This window comes from Sapajus apella, unplaced genomic scaffold (assembly GCF_009761245.1).
Source record: "Sapajus apella isolate SASKATOON/1434 unplaced genomic scaffold, GSC_monkey_1.0 scaffold60, whole genome shotgun sequence".
Lineage (NCBI taxonomy): Eukaryota > Metazoa > Chordata > Mammalia > Primates > Cebidae > Sapajus > Sapajus apella.
The window spans coordinates 3,282,388-3,310,331 of record NW_022437000.1 but is presented as its reverse complement, the minus strand read 5'-3'; the positions used below and the strand labels follow the sequence as shown (position 1 = coordinate 3,310,331).

The following is a 27,944-nucleotide window of genomic DNA, read 5'->3' as shown; positions in this document are numbered from 1 at the left end:
CTTCCTCTCCTTTTTCTCTTTCTCTGCCTAAATAAATCATCTCCTGCAAACACTTTACAAGGGAACCTGGTAAAGTTTATTTAGGCAGAGAAAGAGAAAAAGGGGTCCAGTATTCATTTTACGAGGGTACCTGCCGTGGTCCCCTCTCTCAATCTTGAGACAGCAAAGGACCAAGAACCTCGAGCCTACTGGGGAGCGAGCTGAGCGCTCCCCTGAACCCCAAAACACCAACACATGTACATTCGATACATATACACATATCCAAATACAAACACAGGCAGGGGAAGAATGGACAAAAATACATCAAAATGTTACTAAAAGTTATTTATGAATGATGTTTTCTGTATTTTTTTATGTAAGCACATATTACTTTTGACTGGTTGGCTGGTTGGTTGTAAAAGAAAAATAGCTTATTTTGAATATTTAGATGTGTGTAATGGCAAATTCCATATACATATGTGTGTGGGTGCGTGTCTGTGTATTCGTGTGTATTTGTATAGATACATGTACACATATATATGCACACACAATCAAAAAGGCCTCTGTCTTTACTTTTTATCAGGAACTTCCATAGTTTCATATACCTCATTAATATTGTTCATTTTCACATCATTTATTTCAAATAACAATACGTGCTGAATCCAAAAATGATCTAAATACCTGTAATGCTTGTTTTTGATTCATTCTTTCTTGCCATTCTTTTTCATCTTCCTCTTCTGAACTGAAAGTCAAACATATATTTATGTATCTATGATTTTTAATGACTACTTGCAAAAATAATGTATTTAAGGTGCTGCTTGTTATAGGAGCTACCACGATGAATAAAACAGCAAGATCTGTGCCACCACTGGTCTTGCGGTCTGTTGGGGGCCCGTGTAAGCAAGCACTTACAGTGTGATCTGATAAATTCCACCACAAGGGAAGTGTGGGTTGCTAGCGGTGCAATAGGGAGTCAGCTCACCCCAATTTAGAGGAGTCACAAAAGCTTTCCAGGATCTCCTGCAATTACACTGGCTGGAGTTAGCCACAAATAAATGAGGAGTCTAGCTGGAGGGAGTGGGAAGGTTCATGGAGAAGTGTTCCAGGCAAAAGAACTAAGCTTTATAACCATCTGGAGACAAGGAAAAGAAAGCTTGCCTATGGATGACGTGAAGAAAGGAAGGGATGAGACTGGAAAGTATAATTAAGGAGTTAAAGTTTTATTCTAAAGACATGGAGACGCTACACTGAATGTGGGTGGCTCACACCTGTAATCCCAGCACTTTGGGAGGCTGAGGCAGGCAGATCACTTGAGGTCAGGAGTTCAAAACCAGCCTAGACAACATGGCGAAACCTTATCTCTACTAAAAATACAAAAATTAGCCAGGTGTGGTGGCGGGCGCCTATAATCCCAGCTACTCCAGAGGCTGAAGCAAGAGAATCGCTTGAACCCAGGAGGCAGAAGTTGCAGTGAGCTGAGATTGTACCATTGCACTCCAGCCTGGGCAACAGAGACTCCGTCTCATTAAAAAAAAAAAAAAAAAAAAGAAAAAGAAAAAGAAAGAAGAAAGAAAAGAAAAGAAAAGAAAAGAAAAGAAAGAAAAGAAAAGAAAAGAAAAGAAAAGAAAAGAAAAGAAAGAAAGAAAAGAAAAAAGAAAAAAAGAAATGAGAAGCTAGAAAGTGTTTTAAGTAAGGAAATGACAATATTAGATTTGGATTTTAAACAGACTATAACACAAAACAGAGATTGGGCTTGATGGGAGGAGTTATTACAAAAAGGATAAGATCAAAGACAAAGACAGAAGTTTAAAAGCTAATAATGTAAACTGGAGTAAAAATGAAGGTGGTAGCAATGGAGACAAACAGAACTGAGCTGATTCAAAAGCTAAGTTGTTTCTTGGGAACTCCTGGGAAAGGAAGAAGTGGAGGGAAGGACAGAGGACAAAGGCAAACTGTCAAGCCTTCTGGTTCTCCAACTTCATTTCAAACACAGAAACTGCCAACAGTTAAGAGATAGACAGAGAAAGTGGAGTCCACAAAGAGGCTGAGCAGAAACGCCAGAGAGATGCCAGGGGAACAGAGCAGTGTGGCATGGTGTTTGGGGCAGAGAAGTCAAGCACACAGAGAAGTGCAAAGTATTTGCTAGATTTAGCAACAAGGATGTCATGGGTTGTGGTATTTTAGCATCATGGTGAGAGAGATCATACTGGATTGAGAAGCAGCTAGAAACAGCATGTGTAAGTAAAGTGCAAGCAAAACTAAAATTCATGCCTTGGAGAATTTTAAATCCACAGTCCTGGCAGAAGTTCTTCAGAATGAAAAGGAATAAGGATCATGAATCACCAAACACAAAGAACAGTAAATAAAAAATTTAGTCTTTGAAAAATATTCTAAAAGGTATAGAGCATGCCTATTTCAGATGCATTAAAAAATTTTCACATGCCTTATTATGTAGATAACACATCGTGTAGCAATGACTAAAATAATATTCTTAAATAGTTCAACATTTACCTATGTTTTTCTTCCTCTTGTAAAGGAGGCAAAACATAGATGTCGTTTTCTCTTCGAACTTGCGTAAGACTTGGTAGTGCTTCATTTCTGCAAAGTACACAAATCTTTAAACAGGTAATATGAAACAGAATTCTGAGTTGAGAATACTTCCCCACTGATTACGCAGACCCTGCTCAGGGAGATGAACGGGGACCTGAACTGGCTCCCCTCCGGCCACTGCTGTGGAAAATAAGTATAGCCAAGAGAAAGGAAGGAAACGTGGAGGGGCTGCTCACCTAGAGTCAAGAATAAGAGCAGAATGAAAGTAAAAAGTGTACACAATGCACCATGTCAGCTTTTCTTTCTCATGAGCAAAGCTGACTCTCACAAAGTGGAGAATTGCCACACCTTCACATTACATACCAGGTCAAATCCCAGCCTACTGGTCTCATTTCACTCTCTATTTTCTGTTGAGTTAAAATTAGATAGAAGAGAACCGCAGGAATTCAAGACAAAAATCACTGTTCTAAAACTTCATTTCTAACATGACTATAATTTTCCTCTTGCCTTTTGCTTTTGAAGGCAGTTTTGATGGCTTGTCTTTTCAAAAATGTTTTCAGAAGCTTCTCTGTCGTTTTCCTGGAGTCACTGGACGCTGAGTCCTTTCTCTGCCTTCTCTTTGCCTATGGGAAGAAAGGATGTAAGATCTCACTTGGGGATATTAGACCATTAGAAACACTGCTGTGATTTCCCATAGAATTTGGTTTGTCTGAGTTTGTAGACTACAGCTGCTTTAGCATTTCCTCCTAATTGCCATATCAACAAACACCTTTAGGAGGCTGCTACATAAAGGACACCTAGAGTTTCCGTCTATTACTTAATGGGCTACTATACAATATATCTGGGGAACTATTAGTTTCTTTTAAATGTCCTTTAATATGCCCAAGAAATGCAAATCTTAATGATATATAATCAAGTAAATGCTTCCCCAAAAGAAAGCTTTATTTATTCTTTAAAATGTCACTGTTATACCAAAAACATTTCTAATATTGCTTTTTATAAACATGCATTACTTATACGTAAATCTGCCCTTCAACGTTCAAGATTATGTATCATGAGAAATTCTAAAAGGTATAGAAATATCTTGTAAGAAATGTTGAAGAAGGGACAAATGGATAGTCCTGTGCTTATGGCTTGATATCAGATACAAAATAGTTGAGATATTCTCTTTTCCTTTCTAATCCTCCCACAAAGTACCTGATATATGGCTTTTATATAATATATCAGGTATATCTTGGGTAACTGAAAACTGCAATATTCAAGTCTAGAAACTCTTACTGAGGCAACAAATGCCCCCCCAGAATTTACAAAGCTTTACTTTTATCCCATATCCTCACTTAATTAGACAGTCTCTGTCTGGTATGATGACAAAAGTCATCATTTCATTACTTTGGAATTTTCAACATATAAAAGTCATATATCCAAATGGGTGCTGTCATTTGGACTGTTTAAACATTATTTTATGACACTTTTTTAGAGATGGGGTCTCCTTATGTTGCCAAGTATAGACTTGGGCTCAAGCAATCCTCCTGCCCCAGCCTTCCAAAAACATTTTTAAAAACTACTTCCAGAACAATAAAGCAGCAACTCATTCTCATTCTTCTACATCATACTCAATTTCCTTCCTAGATAATCCATTTCAGTCATCACTTGGCACCACATAGCATCACTTCCTCCTAAAATCCAATTCCCCTTAAAAGAAGACTTGCTATCATGGAGGATACCTGATCTCAGATTCAGGGAGGCACTTCCCAGAGGGTTTCCGCAGTGTTCAGAGTGATGGCGGCATCCTTGAAATAAATATAGAATACCTAACAAGATCCTCTAAAGGGAAAGTCTCAACTGCAAGGGTTTTGGAAGTTAGTTCTATTTAAATTTTATCATCGTACCCATGATGAACTCTCATAAAAATTTTTAAAAGAAAAATTAATTGTTCAGGATAAAAAAAGTAGATGTAAGTAAACTGAATATGTGTCAAAATAAGTCTGTTTCTAAAATTCTAAACAGAAAACAAAAATTTTATGTGAACTTTTCTAAGAATACAAAAAGAAAAAAACTTATTTGACACTTACCAAAAACTAGGTGACACTTACCAAAGTCTGTTTCTTCAATAGAGGAGCGTCCCCATCAAACACGAAAATAGGGCGAATTCGAAAAAATAAGAGTTTGCAGAGCCGATGGAACAAAGTGAGAAGATGAGCATTTTCTATTGAGTTCCCATGGCGATCCCGGACTCCCTTAAGTGCTTGGTTTAACCAAATGCTAATATCTGGGAGAATTGTTAATGGAAAAAACTCTGGAATTTTTCTCTTCATCCTCAAAACTTTAATTTCCCAATAGCTGATATTATCCAAACGTTGAACACTAGCTACTTATCACTATTCATTTAAAATCGAAAAACACTTAGCTCTCATGGAATCTACCTAAAGTCAGTTAACTTTAGTTGAGCTCTTGTTACCCCTATTCACATACTACATTTTAAAATCAGACAGACACATCCTTTTAAAAGGTCTCATTGCAAAGAATTGCTTCATTTTAAAAAAAAGCAATCACTAAAGAATTTCCATAAATTAGCACAAACTTTCTAGAACAATGTGACAATTCACAGTGAAAAAAAACTTTAAAACTTGCAGTCTATTTTACCACTTCCAGATATTGATCCTCAGAAAATCATCATGGATATATAATAAAAGTTGTTTATAGAATGCTTGTTTATAATAATGAAAGTATAAAAATCAACTTAAAAGTTTTACAGCAGGTCTTTCCTAAAAACTAATTATGGCAGACATATTTGCTAGAATACCAAAAGGCCCTTACAAATGGAAGCTGCAGGAACATGTACAGTAAGGAAGACAGTCGTTAAACATTATTAAAGATAGTAAAACAGATAATAAAAGCATATAAAGTATAACTCCATTTTCTGATACAGTATATATGTTAAAAAAAAAAAAACTGGAAGTTCACACATCAGAGTAGATATTATGCCTGTAAGATTAAAGATAATTTATATTTTCATCTTGAAGTTTTCTCATATTTTTCAACTTTTCTAAAAAGTGCTTCTCAAAAAATTTTGTATTTGTCCAGAAGAGTAACGCACACTCTGCTGGTTTTCCTGCTCAAAGACTCTTCGCCAGCTTCTAAGACACAGATAAAGTATCCACCTCGTCAGTGCTCTCTCTCGAGCCCTCTTCTTTCCTCCTGTCTGAACTATCAACCTCCACTCCCCTCCACACACACCACGCCCTGGCTACATGTATACCTCTGGCCCAGAGCACTCTCCTGACCCCAGAATGGAGAGTCCAGAGGACATCTCTACCCCATGCCTCAGACATTTCCAACTTAACATGATCAAAACAAGAACTCCATGTCTTCTCCCCTAAGCTGCTCATGCCCCCTTCTCAGTGAATGTCACTGGCATTCACCCAAGCCAGAATGCTGGGCATTACCCCCTATACACCCCCCCATCAACTATTACCAGGTCTATCAATTCTACCTTCTAATATATCTTGAAGGTATATACTAGATTTCACCAATGTATCCTTGGTGAACCCTCCAAAGCTTCCCATTGCCTTCAAGATACTATCTAAAACTACCTCTCCTGGTCTATGAAGCTCTGAACGGTCTGGCCTCTGCTCATTTCCAGCCACTGGGCTTTTCTCAAACCCCAGAAATCACTAAGCTCCTTCCTGCCTCCAGGTTCTTCTCACATGCTGCCTCCTCTGCCTGAAACAGTTTTTCCCTCTCTTGGCCTAGTTATCTGCTACTCTAAGGTCTCAGTCTATGGGTCACTTCCTCAGTCTAGATGAAGACCTCCTTCTTGTATATGTTCCTATTTTTAAAATATACTGAGAATGGATGCAGTGGCTCACACCTGTAATCCCAGCACTTTGGGAGGCCAAGGCAGGTGGATCATGAGGTCAGGAGATCGAGACCATCCCACCCAATATGGTGAAATCCCGTCTCTACTAAAAATACAAAAATTAGCTGGGCATGGTGGCATGCATCTGTAGTCCCAGCTACTCAAGAGGCTAAGGCAGGAGAATCGCTTGACCCAGGAGGCGAAGTTTGCAATGAGCCGAGATCACGCACTTCAGCCTGGGCAAGAGTGAGACTCCATTTCAAAAAAAAAATATATATATATATAAATGTGTGTGTGTGTGGCTTTTAATTATATAGCTTTTATATATATAGCTTATATATCTATATATAGCTTTTATATATAAGATATATATATATACACACACCTATATATATACACCTATATATACACATACCTATATATCAATTTATATATATAAGATACATGGTTTTTATCTTATATAAAGATATGTATAGCTTATATATATATATATGGCTTATTATGTGGCAGAAATTTTTCTATGGATTGGCATATCCAGTGTACTCAACAAAACAAAGTATTTACCCTGTGGAGTTTATAATCTAGCAGGGAAAAAACAAGCCTGTGTGCTCCATGGCTTGTCCCGGCAATCTGTGCACTGTACTCCCTTTCACAGGACTCTTACACACAATAAATGCCTGCTAATAAGTGGAACAGTTTGGTATTTAAATAAATGTACACTGCCTATCTTTTATCACAATAAAAAAAAAGTAGGCCCATCAACAATTAACTTAAGAAACATATGTAACAAAATACCTAGTGGAAAGCAAGCTAATGCTATACTTATTTCTATAATATTTAGCAATATCATGGGCCAGGCATATCCAAGACCCTAGAGATATGCATCAAACACCACAGCCATGAACAAAACAGATATGGTCCATATCTCCAAGAAGCCTGTGCAGCAGGACAAAAGGAATGGCAGGAGGTGATACAGCCACCAAGAAGTTTCTAGAATGTGATTTAAGGATCACTCTGATGAATATGTGAACAATAAATTATAAGGAAACCAGTTCTAAAATGAGTTACAATAGCCCAAGTAAAAGCAGACAGTAGCAGTGGAGACCATGAAAAGAGGTCAGATAAAAGATATATCTCAGAGGCAGAACTTGGTGTTATGCACATCTATCTTATATTAGATCAACGTTTCTGCTTGCTGCGAGTATTGTCTGGAAAAGCCATGGAGCTCGCTATTGTATAGGATTCAACCAGTTTCTACTTGGCCCGCTACTTTAAACTTTAAATTAAGTGAGAAAATCTAGTTTAAGATCAGTGGCTCTCATCCCTTCTATCCATTAGAATGAATATGAAGCTTCTGAAACATATGGATTATTAACCATAGGCCTAAAATTCTAAATCGTATAGGCTGAGGTAGGTCTTCTTTTTTTTTATTTATTTTTTAATTTACTACAGGTAGTGCCAATTCTCAGCTAGGGTTGAGAATTTTGGCTTGAAATTCTTAGAGATGAAATATGTAAAATTAGATGACCTGAAAATACTCATGTAAATTGTTAGACGAGAAATATGTAAAACTAGACATTCTGAAAATATTTGTATAATTTGACTTGTGTAATTTCAGTAAGTTTATATAAGCAAAATTAAATTTCTGCTGAGGACAGAAAAATTAAAATCTGCAGCAAAGCCAAAAATCACTTTAGGTATAAGACCCAAAGACCAATAACATTTCAATACAAAAAAATAAGTTTGTTTAGTTCCTTAGTTAGGTGACTTAAAATGTAATTAATCTCCATTAGTATATATAGCCTAAAGAGACTGCAGTATCTTGCTAATACACTTAAATGCATCTTACAAACATTAAGTCTGTAACAGGCCAAAGTTTAACTGTTAATTCTGCATTATTTGACACAGACATTCAGACTGTATAAATAAACAAGACACTAAGCTATATAGATGGTTAAATGACCAAACAATTTATTATAGGCATACAAGAGTAAATTATGAACCTAGTATAATCATGGGTAAGTTCGTCATTAACAAACAATACAATAAACTCTAAATAATTTCAGGTGTCTGAATTTCTGTGAAAATGAAATAAAGCAAAATCAGTCGCAAAACAGGTAATCAGATATTCTTATTTAACATAAACAAGGTTATTATGTATATATGAGGTTGTCATTATGACTAGAATATCTTTGACAGTCTTTATTTATTTAGAGACAGGCATGAACACAGCTCATTGCAGCCTTGATCTCCTGGGCCCAAGCAATCTTCCTGCCTCAGCCTTCTGTGTAGCTGGGACCACAGGTGCAGGGCACCACGTCCAACTAATTTTTTGACTCTGTGTAGAGACAGGGGTTTCACTATGTTGCCAAGGCTGGTCTTGAATCCCTGGGTTCAAATGATCCTCCTGCCATGACCTCCCAAAGGGCTGGGATGACAAGCGTGAGCCACTGAGCCTGGCCACAGTCATCTTTAGTAATTCTTCACAAGGGCTGCTACATAGAGTGATATAAATCTTTCCTGAAGTTTTAAGGGTTCTTGTCGCTGAAAACTAGCCTTTACCCTTTATTTCTGAGAAAATCTTTAGACTGCAATGATACTGAAGAACCGCTTGAGGGCAGTAACAGTGTATGTGCTTTAAAACAAAACAAAACAAAACACCACCTTTGGTTTTCCCCAATTCAAAATACTCTGTATAAAAACTGTTAAGCCAAAATTCAATTACAGATGTATTAGAAGATTATTCACTTGCAAAAAATGATAAAAAATCTCATTATATTTTAAAATGTATCAATGTTGTTTTATTTATAAGTTGTGTACCTACTGAAGAATTAGGGCTCCACAGTCAGGGACTCCTATGCTGAAGGCCCACACACTTTTGCACTCCACTTCTCATCCCCAATCCCCACGCAATCATTTACAGGGCTCTTTCCACAAGCCCATGTGCCCCTACACTCATAGATCCCCATTTACGAAATTGGTGTAAGGTACCACCAGATTCTGAGACAGAATAGACACTCAAAAAAAAACTAAATAAGTAACAAAAAAAAAAGATCAAAATTTCAAAAACAGTATCACGCTTTGTTAATGAAAAAAAAATAATTCCAATGACAAAGAAAACCAGCCAAATATGTACAAAAACAAGTCCTTAAAAAGTCAATTAAAAAAAATGGTAAAACACCTGTCCACACTACCCTTCCTCTAAGAAACACAAATGGGGCAAGGCTCAAGCAAAACCAGTGGTGGAAGTCTACCCTGTTCTCTCCATACTGACCTCCCAAATGGGATAGCTTTAAGATTTAACGTCTTTATTCTACTAAACTTCTCTCATTTTGGTTATTTCTTTATTCCTCATTCCAATCCTGTGTGTAGATACTAACACCACCTCCACTTTGCAGATGAGAGAACGAAAGCGGAAAGGAACATAAAGCACTGCCCCAAAGTGACAAACCAGGATGCACAGAGGCACTTAAGAGTGCAAAGCTGGAGAAAGCAGACAGGCAGCCCTCCTCATCGCCCGATTTCACACTCAAGCTACCACGGATCAAAAATACTTGCGGTGGGAAAAAATAAAACATACCAATAAAAACTACAAAAATTTTTAAAATACAGTTAAATAGTTGTAAACAACTATTTACAGATCACTTACATTGCATTCGGTATTACAAGTAACCCAGAAACGATTTAAAAGATTATGGGAGGGTGTGCGTAATTTATATGCGAATACCACGCCATTATATAAGGGACTTGAAGGAACTTGAACATCCAGGTATGGGGCGGGGGGCCTCCTGGAACCAAAGCCCCGCGGATACCGAGGTACCACTGTATTTAGAAAGCCTACTGACAGAGATTCTATAGAGACCCCGACCCTGACCCAAGACCATCATCTTGCAGATGCCATTCTGCGCCCAAGGCAGAACCCAGCAAGGAATCCAGCCCTGAATCCCTGCACCCCAAGTCCCAACGCGGCGTTAAGGATACCAATTGCCAGGATCTTCCCTTCCAGCGACTCGGGGCTGACCTGCCGCCCGGAGCACTCCAGCAGCTTCCAGAGCCCCTGGACCCCCATGATGCGGCTGAGTCCTCAGAGCGGACCCCGACAACTTCTCCTCTAATTCTTCCACAACCGGCTGCACCGCCGCCCGGGAGGAAGCCCTCCCTGCTCCTTCACAGGAAAGATGGCAACTAATACAGAAGGCACGGTTTTTGGGAGGACGGCACCAACGGGACCGCAAAAAAGGGGAGAGACTGGGGCTGGAACACTTCCAGCGGCTGACACCGCCTCCCGGAAGAAAGACAGGACCAGAGAATGGCCGCCGGCGGGGAGGGCCAGGGCGTTGCCTCGCCTAGCGTTTAGTCCCAAACGTCTGCGCTTCTAATGGAAGGCCTGGGTGAGAGGGCCACGCAGGCCACGCAAACAGCCAGAAGACGTCCCTGCGACACCACTCGCCTTCACTGGACTCACGTGGCTGCGTCCGCAAACCCACGAGAAACTCGTTTCCGTCTAATACGACGCGCAGAGAGGAAGCCCCGCCTCCACGCCTGACGTATATTTGTTGCGCCTGCAGCCCTCCGGAAGTGAGAAGTTTAGCCCTAGGGTTGATCCGTTGTTGCGTGTCTGCTTCCGCTATGCTGGCATCCTAAAGGCGTTAAATATTAAAACAATGTGCAAAAGCGCCTTCTTGGTGGGGTAGGGGGTTTTTCTGTTTTGTTTTTCGAGACAGGGTCTCACTCTGTTGCCCATACTGTAGTGCAGCGGCGGGATCATAGGTCACTACAAACGAACTCCTGCTGCCCGAACTCAGGCGATTCTCCTATCAGCCTCTAAAGTAGCTGGGACCGCAGGGGCGCACCTCCATGCTCCGCAAATTATTTTTTGTAGAAGTGGGGTCTCCCTGTGTTTCCCAGGCTGTGAGGTGACGATTTTCTACGCGCTTTTTTAGTATTGGTTTCTTACCGTTGTGCTGCCAGTTGTGAAGACACCTAACTAATTATTGTTTTGCACGTGAAGACAACCGAAAGGTGGATGCCCGCTTGGTTTTCTACTATTTGTATGCTAGCACGCAGTAACTAACGAGCAATAAAATTTAAAGCCTGTGAAAGGAAAATCTTGGGTATAAAATTTAAAGCCTGTGAAAGGAAAATCTTGAGTTCCCAAAATTACTAAGCTAAAGGGAAAAGTCAAGGGAGACTGCTCAGGACAAAACCTGCCTCCCATTCTAGTTCGTCCTCCCTCTGCTCGCTGAGATAGATGCAGATTCTGATTGCTTCCTTTGGAAAGTCTTATCATAAACTCATATGCAACCATTTGTCTCTCACCTACCTGTGATCTGGAGGCCCCCTTCTGCTTTTAGTTGTCCCTACCTTTCTGGAAGGTCTGCTCCGATGTTAGTTATTGCTTGTCTTCCGCTAGATTTTGAATTTGTTTGCTCTTGCTTCTATAGGGTGTTGTTTTTTTTTTTAAATTGTGTATAGTTCTTTTTTTTAATTTTTTGAATGTGATGATAGGGTGTCGATTTTAGATCTTTCCTGCTTTCTTTTGCGAGCATTTAGTGCCATCAGTTTCCCTCCAAACACTGCTTTGGCTGTGTCCCAGAGATTCTTGTACGTTCTCAATGGTTTCAAATAACATTTATTTCTGTCTTAATTTCGTTATTTACTCAGTAGTCATTCAGGAGCAGGTTGTTCAGTTTCCATGTAGTTGTGCAGTTTGAAGTGAGTTTCTTAATCCTGAGTTCTAATTTGATTGCACTGTGGTCTGAGAGACTGTTATAATTTCTGTTTTTTTGCATTTGCTGAGAAGTGCTTTTCTTCCAATTATGTGGTCAAGTTTGTGATGTGGTGCTGGGAAGAATGTATATTTTGTTGATTTGGGGTGGAGAGTTCTGCAGATGTCTGTTAGGCCACTTGGTCCAGAGCTATTTCAAGTCCTGAATATCCTTGTTAATTTTCTGTCTCATTGATCTGGCTAATATTGACAGTGGGATGTTAACATCTCCCACTATTATTGTGTGGGAGTCCGAGTCTCTTAGTAGGTCTCTACAAACTTGCTTTATGAATCTGGGTGCTCCTGTATTGGGTGCATATATATTTAGGATAGTTAGCTCTTATTATTGCATTGATCCCTTTACCATTATGTAATGCCCTTGTCCTTTATGTTTATTGGTTTAATGTCTGTTTTATCAGAGACTAGGATTGCAACCCCTGCTTTTTTTTGTTCTTCTCCATTTGCTTGGTAAATATTCTTCCATCCCTTTATTTTGAGCCTATGTGTCACTACACATGAGATGGGTCCCCTCAATACAGCACACTGATGTGTCTTGACTCTCTATCCAACTGCCGGTCTGTATCTTTTAATTGGGGCAGTTAGTCCATTTACATTTAAGGTTAATATTGTCATGTGTGAATTTAATCCTGTCATTATGATGCTAGCTGGTTATTTTGCCTGTTAGTTGATGCAGTTTCTTCATAGTGTCAATGGTCTTTACAATTTGGCATATTTTTGTAGTGCCTGGTACCAGGTTTTCCTTTACATATTTAGTGCTTCCTTCAGAGCTCTTGTAAGGCAGGCCGAGTGGTGACAAAATCTCTCAGCATTTGCTTTTGTATAAAGGATTTTATTTCTCCTTCACTTATGTTGCTTGGTTTGGCTGGATATGAAATTCTGGGATGAAAATGCTTTTCTTTAAGAATGTTGAATATTGGCCCCCACTCTCTTCTGGCTTGTAGAGTTTCTGCAGAGAGATCTGCTGTTAGTCTGATGGGATTCCATTTGTGGGTAACCAGACCTTTTCTCTCTGGCTGCCCTTAACATTTTTTCCTTCATTTCAACCTTGGTGAATCTGATGATTATGTGTCTTGGGGTTGCCCTTCTCCAGGATATCTTTGTAGTGTTCTCTGTATCTTCTGAATTTGAATGTTGGCCTGTCTTGTTGGGTTGGGGAAGTTCTCCTGGATAATATCCTGAAGAGCGTTTTCCAACTTGGTTCCATTCTCCCCATCATTTCAGTTACACCAATCAAACATAGGTTTGGTGTTTTTACATAGTCCCATAATTTCTTGGAGGCTTTTTCATTCATTGTTTTTTCTAATCTTGTCTTCGCGCTTTATTTTATTAAGTTGATCTTCAATCTCTGACATCTTTTCTTCTGCTTGACCAATTCAGCTATTGATACTTGTGTATGCTTTATGAAGTTCTTGTGCTGTGTTTTATGTTCTTCTCTAAACTGGTTATTCTAGTTAGCAATTTCTCTAACCTGTTTTCAAGGTTTTTAGCCTACTTGTATTGGGTTAGAACATGCTTCATTAGCTTGGAGCAGTTTATTACCCACCTTCTGAAGCCTACTTCTGTCAGTTCATAAAACTCATTCTCCGTCCAGTTTTGTTCCCTTGCTGTCAAGGAGTTGTTATCCTTTGGAGGAGAAGAGGCATTCTGGTTTTTGGAATTTTCAGCACTGGTTTTTCCTCATCTTTGTGGATTTATCTACCTTTGGTTTTGATGTTGGTAACCTTCAGATGAGGTTTCTGTGTGGACGTCCTTTTTGTTGATGTTGACACTATTCCTTTCTGTTTTTGTTAGTTTCGTCTAACAGGTCCCTCTGCTGCAGGACTGCTGGAGTTTGCTGGAGGTCCACTCCAGATCCTCTTTCCCTGGGTATCACCAGCAGGGGCTGCAGAACAGCAAAGATTGCTGCCCGCTCCTTCCTCTGGAAGCTTCGTCCCAGAGGAGCACCCACTAGATGCCAACCGGAGCTCTCCTGTATGAGGTGTCTTTCTACCTTTGCTAGGAGATGTCTCCCAGTCAGGAGGCATAGGTGTCAGGGACCCACTTGAGGAGCAGCCTGTCTCTTAGCAGAGCTCAAGCACTGTGCTGGGAGATCCACTGCTCTCTTCAGAGCTGGCAGGCAGAAACATTTAAGTCAGCTGAAGCTGTGCCCACAGCCACCCCTTCCCCTAGGTGCTTATCCCAGGAAAATGGGAGTTTTATGTATAAGCCCCTGACTGGGGTTGCTGTCATTCTTTCAGAGATGCCCTGCCCAGAGAGAAGGAATCTAGAGAGGCAGTCTGGCTGTAGCGGCTTTGCTGAGCTTTGGTGGGCTCTGCCCAGTTTGAACTTCCCAGCAGCTTTGTTTACACGCTAAGGAGAAAACCACCTACTCAAGCCTCAGTAATGGCAGACCCCTTCCACTGACTAACTTTGAGCATCCCAAGTCAACTTCAGTCTGCTGTACTGGCAGTGAGAATTTCAAGCCAGTGGATCTTAACTTGCTGGCCTCCGTGGGGGTGGGATCCACTGAGCTAGACCACTTGGCTCCCTGGCTTCAGCCCCCTTTCCAGGGGAGTGAATGGTTGTGTTTCGCTGGCATTCCAGGTGCCACTGGGGTATGGAAAAAAAAAAAAAAAAAAAAAAAAACTCCTGCAGCTAGCTCACTGTCTGCCCAAATGGCTGCCTAGTTTTGTGCTTGAAACCCAGGGCCCTAGTAGGATAGGCACCAGAGGGAATCTCCTGATCTGCAGGTTGTGAAGATCATGGGAAAAACATAGTATCTGGGCCAGAGCACACTGTTCCTCATGGCACAGTCCCTCAACGGCTTCCCTTGGGTTGAGGGGAAGTTCCCCAACCCCTCAAACTTCCTGGGTGAGGTGCCACGCCACCCTGCTTCAGCTTGCCCTCCGTGGGCTGCACCCACTGTCTGTTCAGTCCCAATGAGATAAGCCAGGTACCTCAGTTGGAAATGCAGAAATCATCTCCCCTCTGCATCGATTTCACTGGGAGCTGTTCCTATTCAGCCATCTTGCCAGCCACCCCAGAAATCCATTTTTAGCAAAGACATTTCTATGCCCAAGAAGATAATTCACAGTGGCCATGTTTGGTTGACCTAGTCACAAATAATTTTCTACAGGAATAATCATGGGAAAGTGTTTTTTGTATTTCTTCCATATATAATGTAATCCCCTGTAATTGTTCCCAGTTGTTATCTTACTGAGAGTAATATAATTCCCTGTTCAGTATTTGTCTCTTCCGCATGGTAGACTGTAAACTTAGTGAAACAAAGAACTATTTTGTTGACTCTTACATCCCCCACTCCTAGTACCTAGCAGTTGTGTAAATATTGCCTAAATGACCTCTTAAGCCTCTAGTCTAAAACTCTCCAGTGCACCTTGCAGTCTGCTAAAAGAATCTGCTTGGTGGTTAGGCTGATCATTCATTCAGATCTCATCTGAGACATACATTGCCTGTGTTATGGTCTGAATTGTGTCCTCCAAAATTCATTTGTTGAAGCCTGAGTACCTCAGAATGTGACTATCTGAAGACATAGGGTTTAAAAATGATTAGGTTGAAACCAGGCCATTAGGATAGGCCCTAAATCCAATCTGACTGGTGTCTTTGTATGCAAAGGAAATTGGTCCACACTGAGAGACTCCAGGGATGACAGGCATAGAGGCAAGGCCATGTGAGGACAGTGAGAAGGTGGCCCTCTGCAGGTGAAGGAGACAGGTCTCAGAAGAAACCAAACCTGCTTGCTCCTAGACTTAGTTGCCAGAAGTGTGAGAAAATACATTTCTGTTGTTTAAGCCACCCTATCTGTGATGTTTTGTTATGGTAGCCCTAAGAAACTAAGATACTGTGATCCTAGGCAAGTTTCTTCACCAATGAAACAGTTTCTACCAGTAAAGTGGGAATGCCACCAACATCTTGCTGTTGTTGTTAAGCTATTTTAGAATTGAACTGGTAGTGGTTTTCAACTTAGTTTGTTGAGTGAATGACTAGTGCAGGAGGGGGTGGGAGTGTTACGGGTAAAGTTGAGATGTAGAACATGTGATGGATCCTAGAGAAGCTGCCTAAGCCCCTCCAGTCTGGGAGAAGACAAATTGGGAAGTTTTGCAGCTGCTGCACCAACTTGGCCTAATGATGGCACATGGTTCTTTAACAGTAATAGCAGTAGGGAAAGGAACTGCTGCAGAACTTGATCTAAATGAACTTTAATTTTTTTTCTGCCCACAAGCTGGGTAAAAACAAATAGCCAACATAGGCATTTGAGTATTGTAAGTACTTTTAAAACCAAAGCAAAGGCTGAGCACAGTGACTCACATCTGTAATCCCAGGTCTTTGGGAGACAGGGGAGGGCAGATCACTTGAGGCCAGGAGTTCGAGACCAGCCTGGCCAACATGGTGAAACCCGGTTTCTACTAAAAATACAAAAATTAGCTAGAGATGGTGGTGCATACCTATAATCCCAGCTACTCAGGAGGCTGAAGTAGGAGAACCACTTGAACCCAGGAGGGTCAGTTTGCAGACAGCACCACTGCACTCCAGCCTGGGCAACAAAGTAAGATTCCATTTCAAAAAAAAAAGAACCAAAATTCTTGAATATGAAATACTCTTTTGAAGAAACAGCAACTAAGGAGTTAGCTCCTTAAGATGCTGTCTAAAGGGCTCTTTCTAAAGACTCTGAATAGTAAAATCCACATCTTCTGGAATAATAGCAAGCTCTTAAATAGCACTTCCTGTCTAAATAGCACTATTCTAAACACTGCATGTATTAGCTTATTTATTCTTCAAAATCATTTATAAAGTAGGTACTATTACGCGCACTTTACTAATGAGGAAATAGGCACAGAAAAAAAAAATTAATCTGAACTTGCCCAAGGTGATAATAGCTTGTAAGTGCAGAGCCAGTATTTGAACTTTCACTGCATCTATGGAGATTCCTAAAAACTGACCAAGAAATCAAATATGATGGGAATTTTACTAATCTCCTAAGAGAAATATGCAGTAACTCTTGCTTACAGCTTCTGCGGGGAAAATAATCTCACTAAACTCAAACCTCAGTGTGCTCTTAATAACTGGAGGGCCAAACTTGGAACAGATCAAGACATTTATAAAAATTGATGATAGTCGGCCGGGCGCGGTGGCTCACGCCTGTAATCCCAGCACTTTGGGAGGCCGAGGCGGGTGGATCATGAGGTCAAGAGATCAAGACCATCCTGGTCAACATGGTGAAACCCCGTCTCTACTAAAAATACAAAAAATTAGCTGGGCATGGTGGCACGTGCCTGTAATCCCAGCTACTCAGGAGGCTGAGGCAGGAGAATTGCCTGAACCCAGGAGGTGGAGGTTGCGGTGAGCCAAGATCGCGCCATTGCACTCCAGCCTGGGTAACAAGAGCGAAACTCCGTCTCAAAAAAAAAAAAAAAAAAAAAAAAAAAATTGATGATAGTCAATAGTCTGAATAACTCGTCTTCTTTCTAAGTGTCACCCTATCCTTTAATTTCTTATTTTGCATTTTTTCTCCTTTCCTCTTGGTTCTTCCTATCTACCTCTGCTGAAATATTCAGTTGAACTATATGAAATTGCTGATATTCAACCATGTTTGACCTACAAAAATGACAGCTTCATTTGGTTCAACCTAATGTAAGAACCAAATTTTCTATATTAAATTAGAAATCTAAAATTATTGTCATCATAATGCATATTGTTTCATTAATTATAAGACTCAAAGATGGTTTTTTACAATGTACCAATTGATCAGAATTGACAAATTATCATGTACTTCAAATACATAGGGTACTTTCTATAGGGTACCTAAAACAAAGGTTTAAAAAGATTCATATAATTAAAAGTAGAAAACAAAACTTTATTTGATGAAAACTTTTTAAAAGTTCCAGTATGAAATAACAAAATCAACAACCTACAAATCTCTTTCAGTCCTTTGCATTTCAAGCAAAATATTCTCTTCAGAAAAAAATGACCATTTCATAATATATATCCCCTTCTGTAGGCTAGGCATGTATGAGTGAACAAATGGATATAAAATTCAAGAAAACAATGAAATATTTAAAAAATAAAAATCTGAACCTTTTCCTTGAGGTGTATTGCGATATGGTTACCAACATATTCAGCACCTTGTAATCACCAAGTTACTGATTTGAGTCCTGGAACAAGACCCTAAAATTAAAGAACAAGAGATCCTAGTCATTTGTGAGTCACAGGTTGGCAGCAGCAGAAGAACTGACGGCAATTAGAGGAGCTCAAATATATGAAATTCACGCTTCTGAAATATTTAATACTCACTTCAAACAGCTAATTGTCTAATGATTTAAAAAAGGAAACAGCTTGGAGTCTGGAATATGGATAGTTGTCCTCTGAGTGACTGGGCATTCCCTATAACCTTCAGTACTGTTATCAACATATGTCTCCATATTGAGAGAGCAATCAAATATCAGGAGCTCCCATTTCACAGATAACCTTGGGTATAGAAACTCAAGGTGTCAATTGTTCTTTTACTTTATCCCTAAGGCAAATGTCATCTAAACTTACAAAAGTCTTTCGAGACCTAAGGTTCTTGTCAATATTTCATTATAACAAACCACATCAAGAAAGTCAAATATATCTGATTCAACGCACTGTCACCCGTTTGCACTAATAGAAGGGTCAATTCCTTCAGTCTTTTCTCTTTTACCTCTTAGACTCCTGGGAACGTTAACCAGGAAACAAATGAGGCAAGCAAGATCCTGCTATAAATCAAAGAACTACTAGACTCATGAAATAACTTTAAATGCACTTTAACCATGAGTGAAAAGTAGAAATTGATAGCCCCAATTCTTTTTAAGGGCAGATGATACTTTACATCTTGATCTTAGGAATAAAACTGTCTGTAACAAATGTCTAGGGATCAAGTCATTACAAAGTCACTTCATGCTTAAGTATTTCAAATCCTGATGCTATTAAGTGAATTTGTGTTTGACTTATTTAGACAGAGGTTTTATTTTGTGAAATTTTCTGTTCAGATTATTTATATGCTTTTAACTTTAAAAGGACAATAATCTGTGCTTATCTGCTTATATATCTGAAATTACCCATCATAACCATATACAAGCTTAGTGTCTGGAGAACTACAAGGTTATTTTTTATATCACAGGATCTGCTCCTATTTAATGTAGACTTACTAAAATCTTCTACTGTCTTCATACAGTCCTAGATATAACTCATTATATAGATTCATATATAATGCCAGTTGTTCAGTACCAAGCATAGTCAATCATTCCCATCGTAATCACTGCAGCCCTGGTAACCACTGTTCCTTCTCTCATGGATACTAGACATCTTTTTCCAGGCTGAGTCCTGATGGAAACTAGCACTGAAAGACCGGCCCAGACGCCCATGCTGCTTCTTGGAAATATTGTCTTCACTCTCAGATTTGGCAATTCCCTGGGCATGTGTTGGAGGTTGTGATTCTTGTCTAATGGTTCCAAATGGAAAGTTCCAAAGGCCAAATCTTTGCCAATTAAGTCTCTGGAATGCTATGATGCAATGCAAATTTCCCCCAACCTGAGAAGAAAAAAAAGTTGGGTCAAGAAAATAAAGGGAAATTAATTGTACAAATGTATAGGTCCCTATGAACTCTCTTCTTTCATTTTTTACATCCCCTGCCTCAAAATGGTACTTTCCATCTAGGCATCATCAGAGCACATTATCCTGCACCTTTTCTGACAGCTGCCTTTACAAAATATAATACGAAATATAGTGATGCCCACAGGAGCCAAAACACCCTCCTCCACATGCCTCTGTACTACTCACTCCCAACACATACTAGAAAACTTCCCCATCTGCCTAATTCAAACACCAAGATCATTCTTCTTCCTCTCCTATTCTTCAAAAAGTCATAGGAGTAAGATTGTATCAATGACGTATCATTTCCTGAGAGCCTCCCCCAAAGCCTTGTTTGTACACATGACTCTGCCACAAGGCCACAGTTAACCTGGCCCAAGCTGGGCCAAGATTATGGAACTGAACCCAAGACAGATCAGTCTCAGTCCAAACTGTTCATCTAAAAAAGAGACATAAATAGAAAGATAACGATCTTAAGAAGAAAGTAATCAAACAAAAGGAGAGCTAAGAACAACATATAGCCCCCAAAAGAGTGAAACCGACTACCAGATACTTGGCCCCTGCTGTCATTCCAATACCTGTTACCATTCTTTTATGGCACCAGGTTATACTCCTGGCCCTTGGGTTTTAAAAACAGCCCTGTGCTCTTACAATAATTTTCACTCCTCCATCAAATATAGGTTTCTGTTATTTACAACCTGAAGAGTGCTAAGTAAAACACTGCATTTTGGTCAGCTGGGAAATGCCTTCAAACACAATGGTGTTCTTACCTTCTTTGTTTTTCGATACTGCAGTCCCCTCTCTAAGTGCCGGATATCCAGGTATTCTGGATTTTGAGTGTTCAGATCAGTAACAATATCTGCCCATCTATAGTTAAGAAGAAAGGATAAAGCACAGTTTTCGTTAGGTCCAAAGTATCATTGAAATGGAATTTTTCACGAGCAAATTTCTGCAAAATTATCACAGCAATAACTGGCAGTAATTCTCTTATCTCAGCATCATTTCATCTACTAAACTGTAATAACTTCTTGTTTTATGACAATTCTGTTTATCCAACCATTGCCAAGGTTCTCAGTATACAATTGGTTACTCTTCCTATAGAATAAATAAATACCAACATGTTAGATGGCATCCTGTAGGCTAAAGCAACAACATGCTATATCTATATTTCAATCACAGTCAAGTCCACTTTTAAAAGAATGTAAAGGTAATGTGTCTTCTTTAGCAGACAACACAATTGTGCAGAAAATCCAAGGGAATTACAAAACTACTAGAACTAATAGGATTTGGTAAAGATGTAAGATTCAAGGTCTATACAGCAACATCAATTGTATTTTTGTATTCAATCAGCAAATAATGAGGAAATGAAATTTTTTTTAAATCTATTTACAATAGTATCAAAAAGTATAATGCACGGAGGAAAAAACGTTATTGTAATGTCTTTTTAAAGTTTTATTTCAATTGTTTTTGGGTTACAGATGGGTTTTGGATACATGAGTAAGTTCTTTGGTGGTGACTTCTGAGATTTTAGTGCACCCATCACCCAAGCAGCGTACACTGTACCCAATATGCAGTATTTTATCCCTCACCCCATCCCAGACTTCCCTCCAGAGTCCCCAGTCTATTACATCATTCTTATGCCTTTGCCTCCTCATAACTTAGCTCCTACCTAAAGTGAGAACATATGATATTTGGATTTCCATTCCTGAGTTACTTCAGAATAATGGCCTCCAGCACAATCCAAGTTGTTGCAAAAGACATCAGTTCATTCCTTTTTATGGCTGAGTAGTACTCCCTGGTATACAAATATCACATTTTATTTATCCACGCATTGGCTGATGGGCACTTAGGTTGATTCCACATCTTTGCAATTGCAAATTGTGCCACTATAATCATGTGTCTGCCTGTGTCTTTTTCACATGACTTCTTTTCCTTTGGGCAGATACTCAGTAGTGGGATTGCTGGATCAAATGGTAGATCTATTTTTAGTTCTTTAAGGCATCTCCATAATGTTTGCCATAGTGATTGTGCTAATTTACATTCCCACCAGCAGTGTAAAAGAACACACTGAAAAACGGTGTTTAACAAAAGACATAAAACTCCATGCTGAAACATTTTTTAAAATGCTGAGAGAAATTAAAGCTCTAGTTAAGTAAAGATATGGTCCATGTTGTTATGATGTCAATTCTCCCAAAACTAAACTGTGAATTAATTAATTATTTATTTACAAGACAGGGTGTCTTCTTGTCACTCAGGGAGGAGTGCAGTAGTGCAATCTCAGCTCACTGCAACCTTGACCTCCCAGGCTCAATTCATCCTCTCACCTCAGCCTCCCAAGTAGCTGAGACTACAGGTACATGCCACGTTGCCTGGCTAATTTTTGTAGTTTTAGTAGAGACAGGGTTTTGCCAGGTTGCCAAGGTTGGTGTCAAAATCCTGGGCTGAACTGATCCTCCCACCTAAGTGCAGGATTACAGGCATGAGCCACCGCACCCAACCTAAATTATGAATTCTATAGATTCTATCCTAATCAAAATCTCAACAAGCTTTTTAGCCAAAAGACAAATTCTAAAATATTTATGGAAAAGCCAATGTCCTAGAAGAGCCAAAACAATCTAAGAAAAATTCAGAGGATTCATGCTATCTAATTTCAGGATTTAGTATAAACTATAACCATTGAGTGTGTGGCATCGGTTAAAGGACAGACAAACAGATTAGTGGGACAGAGTCCAGAAACAGCCCACACATATATGGGCAGTTAGTTTTCAGCAGAGGCACCAAAGAAATAACGAAAGGAAAATCTTTGTAAACAAATGGTGCCGGAATAACAGATAAACATGGGGGGCAAAATCAAAGTTGAGCTCTACCACACACCACACACAAAAAGTAGTTAAGGCAGGCATGGCAAACATCTGTAATCCCTGCCCTTTGGGATGCCAAGGAGATAAACTCATATGAGCCCAGGAGTTTGAGACCAGCCTGGGCAACACAGCAAGACTCCTGTCTCTACAAAAACTTCTAAAATTAGTAGGGCATGGTGGAACACATCTGTGGTCTCAGCTACTCAGGAGGTTGAGGTGGGAGGATCACTTGAGCCCAGGAGATCGAGGCTTTAGTGAGCCATGATCACACCACTGTACTCTAGCCTGGGTGATGGAGAGAGACCCTGTCCCAAAATAATAATAGAAATGGATCAAAAATCTAAACATAAAATTTATAAAACTTCTAGAAAAAAAAACAGGAAACCATCTTTGAGGTCATGGAGTAGGCAAAAATTTCTTAAAGAGGCACCAAACACATAAAAGAACAAAACTGATAAAATGTATTTAATTTAAATTAATTAATTAGAGTCAGAACTTCTGTTCAATTTTACAAGCACTTTGGAGAACTTTCTAAAGTTCTCCAAAGAGAACTTTTCTACAGTTTCTTAACTATACATCTATATGATAAACTGGCAATTCCAGTACTAGGTATCTCCCAGAACAAAACATACATCTTCTAAAAGACTTGTACAACAAAAGGTGACATATCCATACAAAGGAAATGATTTGGTCCTATAAAGGAATGAAGTTCTAATCCATGCTAAAACATGGATGACACTGAAAACACTGTATTAAGAAGCCAGGTACAAAATGCTACATACTGTATGACACCATTTATACGAAATATCAAGAAATAGGCAAATCCCAGCCAGGCGCATGCCTGTAATCCCAGCACTTTGGGAGGCTGAGGCAGGCAGATCATTGAGGTCAGTAGTGTGACATCAGCCCAGCCAACATGGCGAAACCCCATCTTTACAAAAAATACAAAATTAGCTGGGCATGGTGGTGTGTGCCTGTAATCCCAGCTACTCAGGGGGCTGAGGCAGGAGAATCGCTTGAACCTGGGAAGCAAAGGTTCAGTGAGCTGACATCACGCCACTGCTCTCCAGCCTGGGCAACAGAAAGAGACTCTCTCAAAAAAACAAAACAAACAAAAAAGAATAGGTGAATCCCTAGAGGCAGAAAGTAGATCAGTGGCTGCCAGGGGCTCAGGGAATCCGGAGTGACTGCTAATGAGTATGGGGTTTCTTTCTGGAGTGATGAAAACTTTCTCCAATTAGATAGTGGTGATTGGTGCACAACCCTGTAACTATACTAAAATCTATGGAATTGTACATTTTTTCCCCTTTTTTTGAGACAGGGTCTTGTTCTGTCACCTAGGTGGGAGTGCAGTGGCACGATGGCAGCTTATTGCAGCCTCAATCTCCTAGGCTCAAGCAATACTTCTGCCTCATTATTCGATTTTTTCTTTTACAGACATGGTCTCATTATGTTGCCCAGGTTGGTCTACAACTCCTGAGCTCAAGCGATCCACCCACCTCAGTCTCCCAAAGTGTTGGGATTACAGGCATGAGCCACTGCACATGATGGATGCAGTGAACTTTATGGTATGTTCATTATATTTTAATAAAATTGTTATGTAACTTTTTCAAGGCTTGTACATGAATGTTCCTAACAGCTTCATTCACAAGAGACCAAAACTCAAAGCAATCCAAATGCCCATCAACAGGAAAATGGAAAATAAATTGCAGCATGCTTATGCAACCAAATACTACTCAGCAATAAAGAAGTAATAATCTCCTGATACACATGACACAATGGAAGAATCTCAAAAATGTTACTTAAGATATTGACACAAAAATAATACTGTATGATTCTGTTTACATTGAATTCAAGAATAGGCAATGCACATCTGTAGTGACAGAAATCAGAAGACGGGCTTTCTCTGGGGATTGATAGGAGTAAAGAGTGAGGGGATTTTCCATGGCAATGTATGTGCACCACATCCTATTTAGGTGCTGCTTATACAAGTGCATTTGTTTATGCAACTAATTATACACAACTAAGATCTGTGCATTTCACTGTATCTAAATGTTACCCCATTTAAAGAAAATAAAGGGAAATTAACATACTTTTTACAGTGAATGGCAGGGTGTTTTCTACTTGATTCTCCAATTAAGATCCAATATTCAACTTCCTGTGGTGAGAGAGGCCCCCTGCTAAATACAAAATACATTCACAATAAGTTTCATAGGTACTCACTCCCTTGAGTCTATTGCTTCAACTATATATTAATAAAAGATATACTAGAGTGTATTCAAACACAGCATTCATTCAGCAAGAACAGACATTAGAGCTTAGGTAGGGGCAAATTTCAACAGGCCATTAAAGAGAACTCACAAATTAAATTTCGGCCTTAATCCTCTATTCAAAATCTAGGGCTATAAAATGTTTTAATATACCACGTCTAAGATTATAGGAGGAAAAAAAAAAATCCTGGAATGCTACCAGCATATTTCCACTACTCTTCTCCTTTCACTATGAATTCAAGACATCTCAAAAGGCATCCTAAAAATAAAACCCTAATCCAATGGAGTCTTTAAACACACTGATATCCTAATCCCATCCCTGGGCATTCTAATTCAAATAGGCCTGGAGTAGAGCCTAGGGATTTATATAGTTTTTTTTAAAAAATCACGATTCTTAGGTACAGGCAGAAGTGAGGAACTCTCTTTTAAAGGGTACAAAGTTGGTTTAAAATCATGATTTATATTTGATAAATGTCTGAAATAAGGTGAAGCTGCAGGATGAAATCATAAAAGAAATACACAATATACCTCACATATAAGAAATTGCACCTCCAGAGAGATGAATAAAGCATTTCAGCATTTGGAGAGAGCAAGAGAGTTCCCACTTGCTCCTCATTCACAAAACACAACTTCCAGCTTCCTGGTTCTCCCGGGTCATGCCAACCTGTCTCAGAATCCCTCTTCCTTAACCCTGAGGGGCCTTTGAGTGGGACTCCAAGGCCACAAGGCCTGCAGCCCCAGATAACCCATCCAGACTGGGTATGGTGGCTCACACCTGCAATCCTAGCACTTTGGGAGACTGAGGTGGTTGGATCACTGGAGCCCAGGAGTTCAAGACCAGCCTGGGCAACATGTTGAAACCCATCTCTGAAAAAAAAAAAAATAGAAAAATTAGCCAGGTGGGGTGATGTGTACCTGTAGTCCCAGCTACTCAGGAGGCTAGGTAGGAGGATCACTGAGCCCAGGAGGTTGAGGCTGCAGTAAGCTACAATCTCACTACTGCACTCCAGTCTGGGCAACAGAGAAAGACCTTGTCTCAAAAAAAAAAAAAAAAAAAAAAAAAAAGAACCCATGACCAAGCCAATCCCTTTGCTCAAAGTATTCGTGGCTTGTGTCTTCACCAATTCTTTTTTTTAAAAGAAAGGGTCTTGCTCTGTCACCCAGGCTGGAGTGCAGTGGCGTGATCTCAGCTCAAGCAATCCTCCCACCTCAGCCACCCAAGTAGCTGGGACGACAGGTACACACCAATACATCTGGCTAAGTTTTGTAATTTTTATAGAGACAGGGTCTCACTATGTTGCCTAAGCTAGTCTTGAACTCCTGCGTGCAAGCGATCTGCCTGCCTCAGCCTCCCAAAATGCTGGAATTAGGCCACTGCGCCCCACCCACCAATTCTTAACCAGATACTTCTCCTTTGCTTAGAACCATCCTGGTATTATTTCAACCCATCATAAGGAAATCAGACTAAGCAGGAAAAAAAACCATTAAAGTACAGTCACTTTCTCTTTCTTAGGGATAATCTCTTCCAAAAAGGTCCAAGTTTACCAGTCAAGTTATATAGTTAATAAAACAGAAATTCCGGATTAGGCAAAGAAAGTAATATAACCATGAAGGTCACATAATTTCTGACATAAGAAATAAAAATTGGCTCTTGAACTTCCTTGCAATTAGGACAAAGGGGAACCAGATTCCACATTCTTTACTTTAATAAAGGAAGATGCTTTTCAATTTACTCAGTTGTGACAATCTTCTTGACACTAGATTCTGTAACACTTTGTTCATGTGGGACATTGGATGAGGCACTGAGACATAATCTGTAAAATCCTTTGCAACTGTTTCATAATAAATGTAAAAATTACTTTTCAGGAATGGTATGGTGGCTCACACCTGTAATCCCAGCACCTTGGGTGGCCCAGACAGGAGGACCACTTGAAGCCAGGAGTTTGAGACCAGGCTGCACAACATAGCAAGACCTTGTCTCTACAGAAAACACAAATTAAAAAATTTAATGAGCTGGGCATGGTGGTGCATGCCTGTAGCCCTAGCTACTCAAGAAGCTGAGGCAGGAGGATTGCTTGAGGCCAGGAGTCTGAGGCTGCACTGAGCTATGATTACACCACTGCACCTCAGCCTGGATGACAGAGTGAGACCCTGTCTCTAAGGGGAAAAAAAAAGTGACTTTTCAAATGACTTTTTCCTATAATGACTGAACAATAGTATCTAAATGGAAATTTTCAACAACACAATTAACTAAATGCAATTCTGCAGAAGAGTAAGTCATAATGTTTAAAGAACAGTCTAACTTGATGTCAGGAAAGCAGATCGCCAAGCCTTCCAATTTCAGAGACTTCGAATATTTTTTAATATTTCTTAAAATGCACTTCTAAAACATGTCAATGCTTACCTTAATGCTTTATTAGCTTTAACAGGGGTTGCTTCAAAGCCAATTGGACAAAAATAATGATTTTGGCAATGATAGATATAAGCCAGCGATTCATCTTTCAATCCCCGGGTTAACTTGGACAGGGCCCCTGAAGCTATTAAAATAAACAAACAAACAAACAAACAAACTGAAAGCCCACAAAGCAATGTCCATGCTTTACACGAAGGACTGGTTAAGGGCCTAAGGACAGAAAAGACATTACTTGAAACACACTGAGACTGCTAGGGAAAAAACAAGAAGCTATTGAAAGAATGTTAATAAATGTATTCTGTTTTACCCTTTAAACACAGATAATCTCATTACCAGACTAAAGCACTAAAATCTGTCCTCACTTACCAAAACCTTCTAATAACACACACAGTTGTCTATGAAATTTAATTTGTCTGAAACATAATACAGAGTGTATTCAGCGATGGTTTCAACTTTTCTGGTTATATACAGCTATCACTAAAAATTCTGAACAAGTATGTCCAATTTTAGCACATGCATTTATAAACTATATACATACACTACTGCACCAATATTCTTTATAAAAGATATACAAATCATTGGAATTTAAAATTAGATTATAATACAGAGGTTCTAATAT

At 39.5% G+C, this 27,944-nt stretch overlaps 2 protein-coding genes across 8 annotated transcripts in view; both read right to left on the bottom strand.

Annotated features, from left to right (window-relative positions):
• Positions 1–10,876, bottom strand: part of ERCC5 (ERCC excision repair 5, endonuclease) — a 30,195-nt gene extending 19,319 nt beyond the window's left edge. Inside the window, exons 1-5 of the mRNA XM_032246181.1 lie at positions 10,370–10,876; positions 4,623–4,798; positions 3,037–3,152; positions 2,491–2,577; positions 661–721 (exon numbers count right to left, since the gene is read on the bottom strand). Coding sequence (XP_032102072.1) covers positions 661–721; positions 2,491–2,577; positions 3,037–3,152; positions 4,623–4,798; positions 10,370–10,457 — 528 coding nt within the window. The 5' untranslated portion in view covers positions 10,458–10,876. The remainder of the gene's footprint in view (positions 1–660; positions 722–2,490; positions 2,578–3,036; positions 3,153–4,622; positions 4,799–10,369) is intronic.
• A 7,130-nt stretch (positions 10,877–18,006) lies between these two features.
• BIVM (basic, immunoglobulin-like variable motif containing) overlaps positions 18,007–27,944 on the bottom strand; it is a 36,045-nt gene continuing 26,107 nt past the window's right edge. For 6 of the 7 annotated variants that reach the window (XM_032246185.1, XM_032246183.1, XM_032246186.1 and 3 more), the window contains exons 8-11: positions 27,317–27,449; positions 24,736–24,822; positions 20,552–20,648; positions 18,007–19,721 (exon numbers count right to left, since the gene is read on the bottom strand). In XM_032246185.1, the coding sequence (XP_032102076.1) occupies positions 19,428–19,721; positions 20,552–20,648; positions 24,736–24,822; positions 27,317–27,449 (611 nt within the window). In that variant the 3' untranslated portion in view covers positions 18,007–19,427. The remainder of the gene's footprint in view (positions 19,722–20,551; positions 20,649–24,735; positions 24,823–27,316; positions 27,450–27,944) is intronic. The other variant, XM_032246188.1, reaches the window with a different exon arrangement.